The sequence below is a fragment of the Heteronotia binoei genome, chromosome 8 (assembly GCF_032191835.1).
Source record: "Heteronotia binoei isolate CCM8104 ecotype False Entrance Well chromosome 8, APGP_CSIRO_Hbin_v1, whole genome shotgun sequence".
NCBI lineage: Eukaryota > Metazoa > Chordata > Lepidosauria > Squamata > Gekkonidae > Heteronotia > Heteronotia binoei.
In genome coordinates, this window is record NC_083230.1 from 101,795,148 (window position 1) to 101,810,711 (window position 15,564).

A 15,564-nucleotide genomic window follows, 5' to 3' on the forward strand; every position below is an offset into this window, starting at 1 on the left:
TGTGAAGGATTTCCTGCTTCAAAAAAAAGCTTCACTTCACATAACTCTTTTTAAGTTTACACTTAGAAGTATGTTATTATATGAATGAGATAAACATGCATTTGGTAGTGCACCTGATGCAGTTACATGGATTAGAGAGCCAGGATTGACTGCGGCTCTCGGCTGAGTAGCCAACTTGAGTTTGGTGCCATGGAATGCCCTGAATGGCCTTTGGTCTCAGCTTCTTAGGCAATCGTACTGGTGAATGAATGGGAACATAGTACAGCTCTTGTCTTCTCTTTGGGAGAATGTGACTGACTTACCATAAACCCATCCAATGCAAATGACTTCAAAGATGGCCAAGAAGAGAAGGCATGTGCCACTGGCTGCATAGTAATCAAACAGCTGGAAAACATACATTCCACCCTGCAAAAGGAATAGGGAGGAAGCAGTAAGAAGAAGGCCCTTTGCAAAGAAGAATGTGTCTTGCAAGAACTTTTCCTCCTATGAGAAAGAAATCAACTAATCATGGCGGTGGTGTTTATATAATCACTTACATCTATTGTCCTTTCTTCCTACATCTCACCATACATCTCCATGTATTTTCAACAACACAAATGTTATCTTTTGTCAAAGGAGAGGGCCTCAGTGGTCCTGTGTCTTAGACTTTGTTGCGTCTACCCTTCTCTATCTGCTAAGATCCCCAGTCATTTTATACATAGATTTTATCAGTCTAGCCACATCTCATGGCAAGGTACCTAAAGGCTTTTAAATAGACAGTGCTGGAGGCAAAACTAGAATGAAGCCTGAAGATCTTTTCGCTGGGCTTTGACTCTGTCTCCTCTTTCCCAATATGATAGCCCCACTCACACCTTCAGGTAGATCCTCCTTCTGCAAATTAGGCTTAAATGAGCCCCTGCAGGATTTGTATTGGTCTGGACACAGATCTTGGCCCCGCCTCTCACTGAAGCTCCACCCTTGATATCACTGGGCACATCGACATCCTCGTGACATGGTGTCACGAGAGCTGTAGCATCAGTTCAGTCCTGGCCAGGTAAGGTTGCTAGACATGACATGACAACTTGTGGGAGTCCAGGGGAAACATAGAAACCATAGGATTTCTAGCAATTCCCTTCCGGATTTCCATGGAAGTGATGTCATATCATCTGCCTGCCTATTTATTTATTTCTTACTGCTCTAAGAATGGCTTCTGTCATAGCGGAAGACCTGACATTTCTCTTTCTCCAGCATACCCGGCTTGTTTGGCTCTCTTTTCAGGTCAAAACCACTGAGTAATCATCTAGAAGCCTTGAGTTATTTATATGATAATGTAATTTAGAGCTATCCCCAAAATGCTATCCCAAAATAGGGTTTCCAGGTCCCCTCTGGGCATCAGGGGGCTTAGGGTTGCCAGATCCAGATTTGGGGGTGGAGCCTGGGGAGACCTTATTGGGGTACAATGCCTTGGAGTCCACCCTCCAAATGATCCCTTTGCTCTAGGAGAACTGATCTCTGTAGTCTGGAGATCAGCTATAATTCTGAGAGATCCTCAGGTTCCATCTTGAGGCTGGCATCCATACTTTCCTGGTCACAGGACAATGCCACACAGTCCACCCTCCAAATCATCCATTTTCTCCAGGGGAACTAATCTCTGTAGTCTAGAGATGAGCTGTAATTCTGGGAGATCCCTAGTTTCCACCTGGAAGATGACATCTCTACTCCAAAAGCCACAATAAAGACAAAATAGAGCGAGAGATTTACCTGGAACAAGTAGCAGAATATAAGGAATGTCCCTTGAGAGATGAGGATGAGGCAGAGCTTACGCAATCAATGTGACAGCTTCTATTGAACATTTATATGATTTATTCAGATCTGCAGAGCACCTTTGAATATCTTTAATATAATGCATCTGACAGATGTCCTCCATAACCACTCATGTTCCCCACCCCTACAGACCTCCATTTCTCACCTCAGTAACCAGCAGCAAGCCGATCAGATAGCAGATCACTGCAATGCCCAGGATCAGCAATTCTCTCCGCCCCTTCTTGCGAAAGATTTCCGGAAACAGGTCTACAATGGCTGTTACCAAGCTTTCAACACAGACAAACTGTGGAAGAAATCATATCATGGAAGAAGACAGACTTCAGAAATATTCTTTCCCTGTCATTCCCACTGGCCTTTTATTTTCTGGCAATTGGAGGGAAAGTTGTGGAAGAGCTGCATTCTGGGAGAAAATTAAAAACAACAATAAGGCCTCATTTACTTATAGGAAGTTCTGACCGTAGAGTTCATGGCAATTCCTAGAGGTACCCGGAAGTGACAAGGGAAGCTCCAGGAACCATGAGGTTTGTGGGAGGGTTCAGGGACGAATCAGTCTTCTGAACCCCTGGTTTGTGCTTTGCGAACCAACTTGGTTCTTGCCGAGTCGCTGTTCATAAGTTGGTTCATGTCTATCCCTACTCATAGGTGATGTGGAAGATCTAAGCCTGAGATCCTGGAGGGCTGCTGCCATGTATGAGTAGCTAATACAGAACAGTGGTCTGATTCAGTATAAAGCAGCCTCATAAACATGTTCATGTGTGTTGATTTGCAACAGCACACCAAAAATATAGTTTAGGGTCTGAATGTTTTGTGCAATGAGAGATATACACAGTTGCCTTGGCACAAAAGGAAAAAGTTGGATGCTAAAATAGGCAAGACTTCTAATTAATTTAATATTAGGCAATTAATTTAATAATAGGCAAGGCTTAGTGTTAGGGCACATGGTTTGCATGCACGAATTCTCAGGTACAATCGCATATGAACACAAGAAGCTGCATTATACTGAATCAGCACCTCGGTCCAATACTGAGAAGTATTGCCTTCTCCGACCAGCAGCAGTTTTCCAGGGTCTCAGGCAGAGGTCTTTCATATTGCCTGCTACTTGATCCTTTTAACTAGAGATGACAGGGCTTGAACCTGGGATTTTGTGCTCTGCTGCTTTACTTTGGCATCACCCACTGAAAAAGTCTGAGATCAAGGCCTGGGAAAGATCAGTTCAAGCTTGACTTAGGCTTGGTCCACACATGTGCAGAAGGAAGTTATATAATTTTGAGGTGGTAGAAAGAGCTACAGCACTTTGCACTGCTGATGAGGAAAGACATTTTTAATGCTCATCCTTATTTATTTATTTTTTAAAAACCCTCTTCAAATTAAAAAAAAACAGCACTTCAGAAAGAGAGTGATTCCTCACGGGCATTTGCTCTGTCCCCACTCTTCTCCTTGTGCCGGCTCAAGCGATGAATTCCCCACTAGTTGCTTCGTGAGTGCCTCTTACATTGCAGCTTCTTCCTATTACCGTTGCAGCAACAGGATGCTGGTTTTTCGGAGTTCCAGTTGCTGCAACGGGAATCAGAAGTAGCCCCAAAGCAAGAGGGGCTGCAGAGTGACCGGTGAGGAATCGATGGTTTCTGCCAATGAAAGAAGAAGCGCAGGGGCAGAGCAAACACCAGTGAGGAATCACTCAGAGAGGTTCTAGTCTACCCTTTTCATGTGCAGTGATAGTTTCCCATCAGTAGGGAATTTTTAAAATGGGGGATCTTTGAGAAATTTACTCCCTTGGTTTGGAACCTCTTAAAATGTTGTGAGTTGCCCCCTCATCCCCCATAGCAACCTTTTTGTGATTAGCTGCGCTGTCCCCCCCCACACACACACACACCTTGGTGAGCATTTTATGGTGGTACTTGGGTTTCAAGATCCCTAAGTGCCCACAACTTCAACAAATTTGATGCACCCTAGCCTAACTACTACATCTCATCAATAGGGTTGCCAAGTCCAATTCAAGAAATATCTGGGGACTTTGGGGGTGGAGCCAGGAGAGGAGCAAGGATGTGACAAGCATAATTGAACTCCAAAGGGAATTCTGGCCCTCACATTTTAAGGGACCACATACCTTTTCAATTCCTTCCTTCCATAGGAAATAATGAAGAATGGGGCACATTCTTCTGGGGCTCATAAAATTGGCCCCCTTCGTCCAATCCTTTTGAAATCTGAGGGTTATTTTTGGTGGAGGCACTGGATGCTATGCTGCAAATTTGGTACCTGTACCTAAAGAAACCTGCCCCCCCACAGAGCCCCAGATACCTGCAGATCAATGCTCCATTATTTTTATTGGGATAAATCTCCATAGGGAATAACAGAGTTCCCAGCACACATTTCCCTCCCCTCCCCCTGCTTTCTGATGACCCTGAAGTGGGGGGAGGGCCTCCAAACCAGGGGATCCCCTGCCTCCACCTGGGGATTGGCAACCCTACTCACCAACTCTTCCTGAAATGTATCTCATGCTGACCCAACTCATTGTTCCCCACAATGCTTCCAGTCTAGTAAATAATTGATTCACCCTCCCGTTCAGGTACCCATTTATATTCTCAGTGACAGAATACAACACCTGAGCTTGGAAGGGGATATATTCTTGGCATACCTGACTATCCAGCCCCAAGAAGATCAGCATCAGGAAGAATAAGCAGGACCAGAGCTGAGATATGGGCATCATGGTTACTGCTTTGGGGTAAGCAATGAACGCTAGGCCAGGACCTGCCAATCAAACAAAACATGGGTGAACAGGGGTTGCACTACCACTAGCACCCTACAGCATGCAAACTGGACACGTGTATTTTAACCCTGCCAATGTACAGATGAACTGGATGAAGCGCTTTATTTTTTCCATCCATATCCTGTACCCCAGACTTGTCTGAGAATCTTTCCAGACATTTTTTTTTTTAAACAGACACATGCTTTCCCCTTTAGTGCTAGTTATATTTTCCAGCTTTCCACCAAGGGACTTGGTTCACCAAGGATCTTGAACATACCTCAAGGTAAACCCAATTAGGATCATGGGGCAAAAATTTCACAAGAATTGCCATGCTTGAGGGCAAGGTTCATTTTGGAGGAAAAGATGTGCTGGAGCTCACTAGCACAACTCATTTGCAGATGCCACACACCCCTGACATCATCGGAAGCTGTACTAAATTATATCAACTCAGCATCTGCCTTAAAATGCTTCTTGAATTATAATTGTCAAGATAAAACCTTACTCCCATTACACTTTTAAAATTCCTTTCTCCTATGTGACCACAGTGGCATGACGAAGATTTCCATCTGTCTGCTTTATATGTTTTGGTTATTTTCCCATTGGGGTGGTAGGTGGTTTTAGAAAGTTTGTCAAATCTTAGAGTTCAGCAAAATTCTCACAAGCAGGTTGAACAATAGAGCCCAGAAGCAAGTATTTGTGGGGGGGGGGGGGTAAAAAAGGAAGAACACAAAATTTAGAGGTTCCGGAGCTCCACTTGTGAGCTCCTGCCCAAAATGAGGCCTACTTGAGGGACAGGTAGACATTAGGAATCCCCAATGTGGTGCCCTGTGATACCTTTTCTGGTGCCCCTCCCCCAATGCATTTAGAAAGTGGGTGGGGCTAGGAGGAGCTTTTCCCAGCAGGACTTTTGACTGGCTGTAGAAATTAAAAGGCATTCTGTTAAACAGAGTTTCTGTCAGAAATGTTACTGCTAGAGTTAGTATTATATATAACCTTTGTGGATGGCCACACCTCCTGCAGCAGCTGTTTTGTGACTGGCTCCTCCTCCTGTGGCAGCCATTTTGTGATTGTGGCACCTACTTTTCATTAGAATTCCAAAGGTCCCCACAGGCACAAAAATGCTGAGGACCCCTGCATGAGACAGTCTATCTAGGTCAGTATCTCATGTCTAGCACCAGCCTGGCTTTTTCAAAGGATGCCCATAGGACAATAGCCCTTCTTAAGATATTACAATCATGCATTCTGGGAACCCACCAAAGGGAACACATACTACCCATCATGCTTCTGATGCTTGCAATCACCATTTCATATGAATAGAAACACATGCAGATTTCACAAGCATGTTCAGCTTTGGTACACGCAAAAAAGACCTCTGATTGTTTCCATGTACAAGAATTGTACACACATGGGAAATCTACATGTTACCATATTTACATGAAATGGCAACCACGCATCTCAGAAACATCTTGGGCAAGGCACACTCCAGCTGGTGAGCTTTCAGTACATGCATTTGTAATATCTGTAAAGTGTTGACTAAGCATTCCATGAATGCCATACAACATTACTCAATGATAATGCGAGTCACTTCATGGGGAGTCCACGATGGTACAGTGAAACAGAATAGAGCATGTGTTCAGAGGATGGAACAAAGAGTTTCATGACTGGATGGAATGCAGTCTTGGACTGGAAGACAGTCTCAGAGATAACTGTCAGCTATTAAACATGCAGAGGTAAAATAAGAGATTTAGACTTCAACAATTCTCACAGATTTTCCCATCAACATCCCTGACAACTTTTCTGAGTCTACTCAGGGTTGCTGGCAGGTACCTATTCCTAAAAAGCCAGTCTCCAGTCTACCGCTGCCCTTGCTGCAGGACTGCAGCGATTAGCCAGTGTGCACATGCTTACCAGATTCAGCCACTTCTGAGATGGACACCCCCTGTTCTTGTGCCATGAAACCCAATACGGAGAAAATGGCAAAGCCAGCAACAAAGCTGGTGGCACTGTTTAGGAAGCAGAGCATAAAGCAATCCCTGTTGGGGAAAGCCCAGAAAGAGACAGCAAGAAAGAGAAAACAATGCTCGTTATTGCAAGTTTTTGTTCTTTACAAGGTTATTGCTGTTTAGCTTTCTCATGCATGTGCATATGTAAGTGTCTTTTATGGTCCTATTCTGCTAGCATAAAAGCTATTATGTTAACCCAGTAGTATTCACTCCATAAGAGCCCTGTGGCACAGAGTACTGCAGTCCACGCTCTGGTCACGACCTGAGTTCGATCCCGGCAGCAGCTGGGTTCAGGTAGCCAGCTCAAGCTTGATTCAGTCTTCCATCTTTCCGAGGTCGGTAAAATGAGTATCCAGCTTGCTGTGGGGGGGGGGGGAGTGAAGATGACTGGGGAAGGCAATGGGAAACCACCCCATAAAAGTCTGTCATGAAAATGTCCTGATGTGATATCACCCATGGGTTGGTAATGACCCGGTGTTTACACAGGGGACTACCTTTACCTTTACCTTATCACTCCATGGCTCATGGGGAGCCACCTCTGCAGTTGGGGGTTGGCGGAAAGTGCTGTCACATTGCAGCCAACCAAGGGTGGAATTCTAGCAGGAGTTTCTTTTCATATTAGGCCACACACCCCTGATTTAGCCAATCCTCCAAGAGCTTACAAGGCACTTTTTATGTAAGCTCTTGGAGGATTGGCTGCATCAAGGGTGTGTGGCCTAATATGCAAAGGAGGTCCTACTAGAATTCCACCCCTGCAGCCAACTATGGCAAACTCAGGGAGGCTCACAGCTGACTTGTTCCTCCAGCTGTGGTTGTCTCAAGGTGGAAGTCACCTGTCAATCACAAGCCCCACCAAGGAAGGGCCTTGCCTAATTTTCTGAAACATTGCACAGGTGCCATATTGAGGAACAGTGCTCAGAACAGACGTGAGGGACATACGGAAGAACCACATGTGGTTCCCAAGCCAATAAGTACCACCGTGTTAGCAGAAGTTCTCTTTTAAAACATCATGTAAGCTGTCACACAAGTAAAACCCCATTGTATTCAATAAGCAATTTCCAGGTTGCACAGGACATAGCAGTAGTGCTAGCACGTTGGTCTAAACATCTGTTTGTACACCTGAAGAGCAATGTTCCCTCTAAGCTGTGGAGTCTTGTGAGCAAAAATTCTGTTTTGTGAGCTACTGGCATTAAAGTTGTGAGTGAGTCATTTGACTACTGCATAAATTAGTTTGCTCTGGGGGCATTTTTCCTGAGCAAAGACAAAAAATGTGTGAGCCAGAAGCTAAAAAATTGTGAGCTAGCTCACACTAACACAGCTTGGAGGGAATGCTGCTGGAGCGTGAACTTAAGAGAATATAGTTTTGAAGCTGGGGATGATACATGCAAGCATCGCACCATGTTTAGGGCTCAAACAACAATCCTTAACAGAATATCACTTCATTGGAGATTAACTCCACCAGGGCTTTTTTTGTAGCAGGAACTCCTTTGCATATTAGGCCACACACCCCTGATGTAGCCAATCCTCCAAGAGTTTACAGGGCTCTTAGTACAAGGCCTACTGTAAGCTCCAGGAGGATTGGCTACATCAGGAGTGTGTGGCCTAATATGCAAAGGAAGTCCTGCTACAAAAAAAAGCCCTGAGACTGAAGTTTGTTGACACACCTCAGGAGAGGTGGACAACCTCAGGCATGCACCATGGACCTGCATATATACTCTAGACAGGAACTCTGTCATGGTTAGGACTTGTGGCCCAAGTGCCAAAAATAATTGCTGCTAGTGGCAAAAGATATGCTTGGAAACAATGGACAGCAGACCAGAACAAAAACTCAATACGGTTATTATAGCCGTATAATACTCAATACGGTTATTATAGTATAGAAAGGGAAAATTAAATCATATCTCCTTAGCAGAATGCCTTTGCAAAACTAATGGAGACGGTTACTGTTTGGTACACAAATCTCCACACAGAGGAAGAAGGCATTGATTTCCCTCCAGGGGACAATTAAGTGATTTGAACAATGAAAAAGAAATCACTATGACCAAGGGAGGAAATAATGAGAAAAACGTGGATGGATAGTCAGTTCTATAAAATATTCCCACTGTAGAATTTAACGGGGCGAGGAATTGCATAGTGTAGACATCCACAGGAATGAAAGGGGCATACAGAGGCAATGCGTTCCAAAGATGTCAATATCAAGGGCATGGGTGAGGGGGGAAGCCCTGAATAACTTAGGAGCCACTCTTACCTGTAGCAATTGTTGTTGTATTTGTTATAGCTGCCCAAAGCTGTCAGGCATCCCTGGCAGATGGCGTAAGAGAAGAAGATCTGAGTGCCGGCATCCATCCATACCTGGACCGAGGAAAGGAGAAAAGTTTCCAGATGTATTTTAGAAAGGCTCTGGAAACTATGCCTCATTGGCGATTCCAGTCACAAATCCAGAATTCAGATCAGCTGCCTTGACAATATTTTTTTAATATATTGGCAATGCAGTCCTAAAAGCAGCTTGGGCAAGGAAGTGGGGAAGGACGGAATAAACCATCCTTGCTTAAAATCATGCATAGCGATTGAATGGGCTTGCATAGCCATCCATCATAGCGGTGGGGAAGAAGGAAGAACTTACAGGGCTTTTAACAAGATTTGCTGCAGTGATACATGTGAACCCTTAAGGAAGATGCTACATAAAGTAGCAGCAGGGAATCTCCAAGGACTTGTTGGAGGTCATTACGTATTCCCATGTATCACCTTCCCCACACTATTTCTGCTGTCTCTCCCCTTGGCAGCCTCCATATCCTCTACCGTTTCCTTGCTTCCTTCTCTCCTTCCCACCAACCTTTCTTTTCTCCCCCTCCCCAGACTTCAGTTTTATGGATACTTTTTATCGGGGCTTTTTTTTTTTTTTAGAAAAAGCACAGCAGGGATTTTTGTAGAAAAAGCCCAGCAGGAACTCATTTGCATATTAGGCCACACCTCCCTGGTGTCATCATTGTTTCACACAGGGCTTTTTGTAGAAAAACCCCAGCATGAACTTATTTGCATATTAGGCCACACCCCAATGTCACCATTGTTTCACAGAGGGCTTTTTGTCGAAGAAGCCCAGCAGAAACTCATTTTCATGTTAGGCCACACCTCCAGATGTCAAGCCAGCCAGAACTGCGTTCCTGCTCAAAACCAGCGTTTTTATACTGCTTTTTATATCCCACCTTTCTGCCCACTGGGGACTCACATCATTCTCCTCTCCCCCATTTTATCCTCACAAAACTCTGAAAGGTGGGTTTGGCTGAGGGAGAGTGGCTGGTCCAGGGTCACCCAGCAAGCTTCCATGGCAGAGCAGCAGTTTGAACTGGATCCCTCAGAACCTGGATCACCAGTCTGGTACTAGACTGTTGGGGGGGGGGGTTTAGACTTCACATTTTTCTGCAAATTGTTTCTCTTAGATATATTGTTTATTAGAGAGTTCAGCACCTTGAAGAACAACTAGGCAGAGAGTATGCAACAATCCCAGAGAATCTATGTATTCTGCCACACATGTTAAGAAAATATGAAGAGGTCTACAAGATCAGACCAATGGTCCATCTAGTCCAGCATCCTGATCCCCACAGTGGCAGGGCTGGATTAACAATTAGGCCAACTAGGCACTGGCCTATGGGCCCCCACACCTTTAGCAGTCTGAGCCAGCTTTCCCCCTTGGTTTTTCCCCTTCTTGCAGCCCTCCCAGCCTGCAGGCGCAGCCAGCAACTGAGCTGCTCTTTGCCCAACTTGCCTGGTGTGGCTGCTGCTGGCGTCGTTGCCAAGTTTGCCTCTCCCCCACAGCTATGTCAGAGGGGCTTCTGAGAAGGTGCCTGCAGGCTGCAGTGGGGGCTGTGGAAGGTGGGGTGAGTGCTCTGAGATAATTTGCAAGGGGCCCCCCAAGATTTTGACTGCCTAAGGGCCTCCACAGGGTTTAATCCGGCACTGCACAGTGGCTGTATAGATGTCCCTGGAAGGCAGAGCACAGAGGGAAAATCCTCCACATGATATTGCTCCCCTCCCAGCAATTGTTATTTAGAGATACACAGCCTCTGAATATGGAGGTTCCATTTCCATCATAGCTAATAGGAAAAAGATGACATGAGGGCCTTGCGGGACCTCGGAGGAAGTGAAGGCCTTGCGGGACCTTGCCCAGTTCCACAAGGCCTGTAAGACCACACTCTTGCGGTTGGCCTTCAGCTGATTCTGAGTCACTGTTATTGTAGGAGGAAATTTAAGAAATACTGAAGCCATCGGAAGTGAAACAACACCAAATGATGTTAGCACCAGGTTGTTTTTAACTGTTGAATTTTAAATTATGATGTATTAACGTTGTGAAATTTTAATTGTTCATTGTGATTTTATTGTTGTGGGTCACCCTGAGCCTGCTTCGGCGGGGAGGGCGGGATATAAATCGAATGAAAATAAATAAGTAAATGACAATAAATGACCTGCCCTGCATGAATTTGTCCAACTGCCTTTAAAGCAAGCAGCCAGAGGTACTCTGTCCTCAGCCTGCTATTTGGACAAACTGGAATTAGCATGTGATGGGCAGCCTATATGCGGCTTGCTATGTCTAGCACTCGAAACCAGCACTGCTAACATGCAAGGACTCCTCTGTTTAGAAAAGCTTTCATTCATAACGAGGCACAGAGAAAATGAACAACCATGTATTCTCAATAATATCACTTCAACGATGAGGAACAGAAGGGTTTTTTTTTTTTTTTAAATAATCCTATATCACTGAAGCTCAACCCTACAACAAGGAATGGATTCTATTACGACCAGCTTAATGGAATCAGAAAACACACCAAATGATTGCTGTGATATATTTGAGATATTCCTGGCCATGCATAGCAGATCCGATAACGATGCTATTTTCTTTACAGGGCTCCTTCTTGCCAGGAACTCCAGCCTCTGGGGAGATTCTGACGTTATCCATGAGAAGCTCAAGCCAGCTCCCAGTAAATCAGAAGAGACGTTATCTTTCTCTTTCTTAATCATTTTCACTTAGGGCTCAGCAAAACCATCTGTCAGGTGCTGAATATTTAATAGAAGCAGCCACTTTTGCTGTGCCTTAAGTGGTTGTGACCTAGCATGTCCATATTTTAAAATGCTGTGCCAAACAGCAGTGGTCATGCTCCAGTGCGATTCCTGCTGTCCTTTAGAAAGGGCTGCTGCCTGTAAGGTGACAAGCTAGAAAGGGCTTTGGAAAGAACAGTGTTGCCCCGGGAGGCCTCCTACAGAGCCTAGTCCAGTCTCAGATGATTATGAATAATGAGAACCTGTGTGGTGGAGTGGTTAAAGTGTCTGACTACGACCTGGGAAATCTGGGTTCAAACCCCCACTTGTGCCTTAGAACAGGGGTGGCCAATGGTAGTTCTCCAGATGTTTTTTGCCTACAATCCCATCAGCCCCAGCCATTGGCCATGCTGGCTGGGGCTGATGAGAGTTGTAGGCAAAAAACATCTGGAGAGCTACCGTTGATCACCCCTGCCTTAGAAGCTTGCTGGGAGAGCCAGTTTAGTCTAGTGGTCAGGGTTCTTTTTCTAGCAGGAGCAATTCTGCATATTAGGCCACGCCCTCCGATGTAGCCAATCCTCCAAGAGCTTAGAGGGTTCTTAGTACAGGTCCTACTGTAAGCTCCAGGAAAATTGGCTACATCAGGGGGTGTGGCCTAATATGCAGAGGAGCTCCTGCTAGAAAAAGAGTCCTGCTAGTGGTTAAGTGTGTGGACTCTTATCTGGGAGAACCGGGTTTGATTCCCCACTCCTCCACTTAAAGCTGCTGGAATGGCCTTGGGTTAGCCATAGCTATTGCAGGAGCTGTCCTTGAAAGGGCAGCTGCTGTGAGAGCCCTCTCAGCCCCACCCAGTTCACAGGGTGTCTGTTGTGGGGAGGAAAGATATAGGAGATTGTAAACCGCTCTGAGTCTCTGATTCAGAGAGAAGGGCGGGGTATAAATCTGCAGTCTTCTTCTTCTTTGGGCCAATCACACTCTCAGCTTACTCTACCTTGCAGGGTTGTTGTGAGGATAAAATGGAGGAGAGAAGAATACTGTAAGTCAGAGATCCTTTCACTGGAGGTGCTAAGGAATGGATCTTGGACCTGATGAGTGCAAAGGATGTGGTCTATTGTGGAATAACAGCTCTGGTCGCTACTCAGTGACAAGGATGTATGAATGACCCATTAAATGCATCAAGCCATTTCCTGATGTCACCTTCAATGCAATGCTGCTGCTGTTGTTGTTGCAGCGTCAGAGATATTAACCAGGAAGTATGAAAATACCATATGTTATGATATACGTGTTAAACTTTTTAACTTTATTCAAATTTTTGTTTAACATTTCACAAACTTGTCACCATTTTTCTCAACTGTTTCAGAAATGCAAGGGGGGGTGTGTAGCAGGAACTCCTTTGCATATTAGGCTACACCCCCCTGATGTAGTCAATCCTCCAAGAGCTTACAGGGCTCTTAGTACAGGGCCGTAAGCACCAGGAGGATTGGCTACAAAAGGGGTGTAGCCTAATATGCAAAGGAGTTCCTGTTACAAAAATAGCCCTGCAGAAACATATTTCACAGAAGTTGGACATTATGCTCTTCACTAGGTCATGTTTAATGTTGTTCCCCCACAATCTTTCTCATCAGATCAGAATCAGCTATAAACTCACCTGAGGATCTGCAAGTCTGGAGATGTCTGGCATCAAATAGAACACGATCCCTTCTGAGGCCCCTGGCAGAGTGACTCCTCGGATTAGTAGAACGAAAAGCATCAGATAAGGAAATGTGGCAGTGAAGTAGACCACCTGCAAGCAAACAATACTCAGAAGTATGCCAAAACCTCTACATGAACATGAGCAATAGTGGGTGGTTATGTCCTATTGTCCACCAGTCACCGGCAATAACATAAGGCAACCAAACCCCTCAGTTAAACACAGTACACTGCAGACAGACAGCCATCTTCCTATGACTTAGTAGCGCTTCAGTTTTCTTTCAAGGAGGTGGTGATTCCTGCTGATTTCCTCCTCCTGTTGCAGAATCACACTATGCTGTACCTGTGGGCACGGGTTTTCTTGTAGCAGGAACTGCTTTGCATATTAGGCCACACTAGCATTGCCAAGTCCCCCGCAGCATCCAGCGGGGGATTTTTTCGCATGAGCAATGCGTGTGCAGCACAATGACATCACCCAGAAGTGACGCCATCACACCGGCGATGCTGCACGCCAGCCACTCTAGGCGTTTCTGGGAAAACTCTATGGTTTTCCTGGATGCTTTAGCAATTTGGGAGGTAAAAACTCTATGGTACCTATTGTACCACAGAGTTTTCCCTCCCAAATTGCTAGAGCAACCAGGAAAATGATAGAGTTTTCCTGGAAACACCTAGAGCGGCTGGTGCACAGCATCGTCAGAACAATGATGTCACTTCTGGGTGACATCATTGTGCGGCGACATTGAGGGAGGTTCCCCTTGCCAGCCCAATGTGGGCTGGCGGATTGGGAACCTCCAGGGCAGGGGAATCCCCACCCAGCCCAGGGTCTTGGCAGTCCTAGGCCACACACCACTGATGTAGCCAATCCTCCAAGAGCTTACATGGCTCTTAGTGCAGGGCCTACTGTAAGCTCCAGGAGGATCAGTTACATCAGGGGTGTGTGGCCAAATATGTGAATGAAAAAGCCCTACCTGTGGGTCTGCAGGTCTACGTGGAACAAAATTGAGGGTGGTGTGGGCTGCAGCAGAAGAGGGAAGGAGGAAGAATTTGCTGCTCACACCCCTTTAAGATTATAGAAGAAAAGAAGAGGAAGAAGAAGATTTCAGTGAACTGTGTGGTTCTATGCAGGCTTATAGCATACCACTTGTCTTGTCTAAGCTTAAAGCATCTTCACAGCCTCAGACCAGAAGCCTTCTTCCTTCAGAACAGAAGCCTTCTTCCTCTTTCTGTTAGAGGAAGGCTCTGTAGGTGGCAGGAAGGGTTCAGCTCTGGCTGAGAGGAGTGGAAGAATTCCAGTGATGCATGTGGTCATTCTGCTGCTTGCCTTGACCTACATAGCACAAGCAGAAAATGTGCCGGAAGGAGCATGGCATCTCCACTGCACATGCGGAGCATCAGAGCTATATATAGGCTGCATGCAGAAAATGGATTTTCAAGGATTTGGAGGCCATCCTGCAGAGCTTCCATTGCCCATCGCCCAGACTTTTAGGTGGAAAGTCATGTTGGGCTTCAGTGGACGAGCCAGGCTTGAGCCCAGGAGCACCTTAATGGCCCAACAAGATTTTGGGGGTATAAGCTTTTGAGAGTCAAAGTTGACAAAGGGAGTTTTGAATATTCAAAGCTTATTATAACCTGGAAATCTTGCTGTTGGTCTCTAAGGTGCTACTGGATTTGAATCTAGTACGTTCTTGCGTGCAGGGCTTTTTCTGTAGCAGGAACTCCTTTGCATATTAGGCCACACATACCCCTGATGTAGTCAGTCCTCCCAAGAACTTACAGGGCTCTTAGTACAGGGGCTACTGTAAGCTCCAAGAGGATTGGCTACCTCAGAGGGTGTGGCCTAATATGCAATGGAGTTCCTGCTACAGAAAAAGCCCTGCCTGTGTGTCCCACCATGGTCACCTGCAGTCACACCTGCTAAGTCCCACTTCAGGCTGGTCCCCAGAATGGTTGGAGCTAGCCCACAGCAGTGTGTGACTATGAACTATGGCAAGATGTGTGGATGTATTTCGGTCTAACAGTCACCAGCGCCTATGGGGCAGGGTCAATATCAAATGCTTATCACTTTAGGAATAGTTTTTTTTTGGGGGGGGGGAGGTATTTTGCCTTTCCGCTAGACCCATCAAACAATTGTTTTGAAGAAACAAGAGTCAATAATGATAGCAACAACTTGTTATTCATATAGTCCATATAACGACCTGTTATTCATATAGTTATTAAAACACTTCTTATACTTTAACTTGGTAATCCTTACCACAGCCCTGTTAGAGAGACCAGTATTGTTTTCATCATATT

General features: G+C 45.4%; 1 protein-coding gene across 1 annotated transcript in view; it reads right to left on the reverse strand.

Annotated features, from left to right (window-relative positions):
* Nucleotides 1-15,564, reverse strand: part of LOC132576528 (sodium- and chloride-dependent betaine transporter-like) — a 94,898-nt gene that overhangs the window by 31,448 nt on the left and 47,886 nt on the right. The window contains exons 7-12 of the mRNA XM_060245747.1: nucleotides 13,232-13,366; nucleotides 8,801-8,904; nucleotides 6,458-6,582; nucleotides 4,439-4,551; nucleotides 1,949-2,086; nucleotides 303-405 (exon numbers count right to left, since the gene is read on the reverse strand). Coding sequence (XP_060101730.1) covers nucleotides 303-405; nucleotides 1,949-2,086; nucleotides 4,439-4,551; nucleotides 6,458-6,582; nucleotides 8,801-8,904; nucleotides 13,232-13,366 — 718 coding nt within the window. The remainder of the gene's footprint in view (nucleotides 1-302; nucleotides 406-1,948; nucleotides 2,087-4,438; nucleotides 4,552-6,457; nucleotides 6,583-8,800; nucleotides 8,905-13,231; nucleotides 13,367-15,564) is intronic.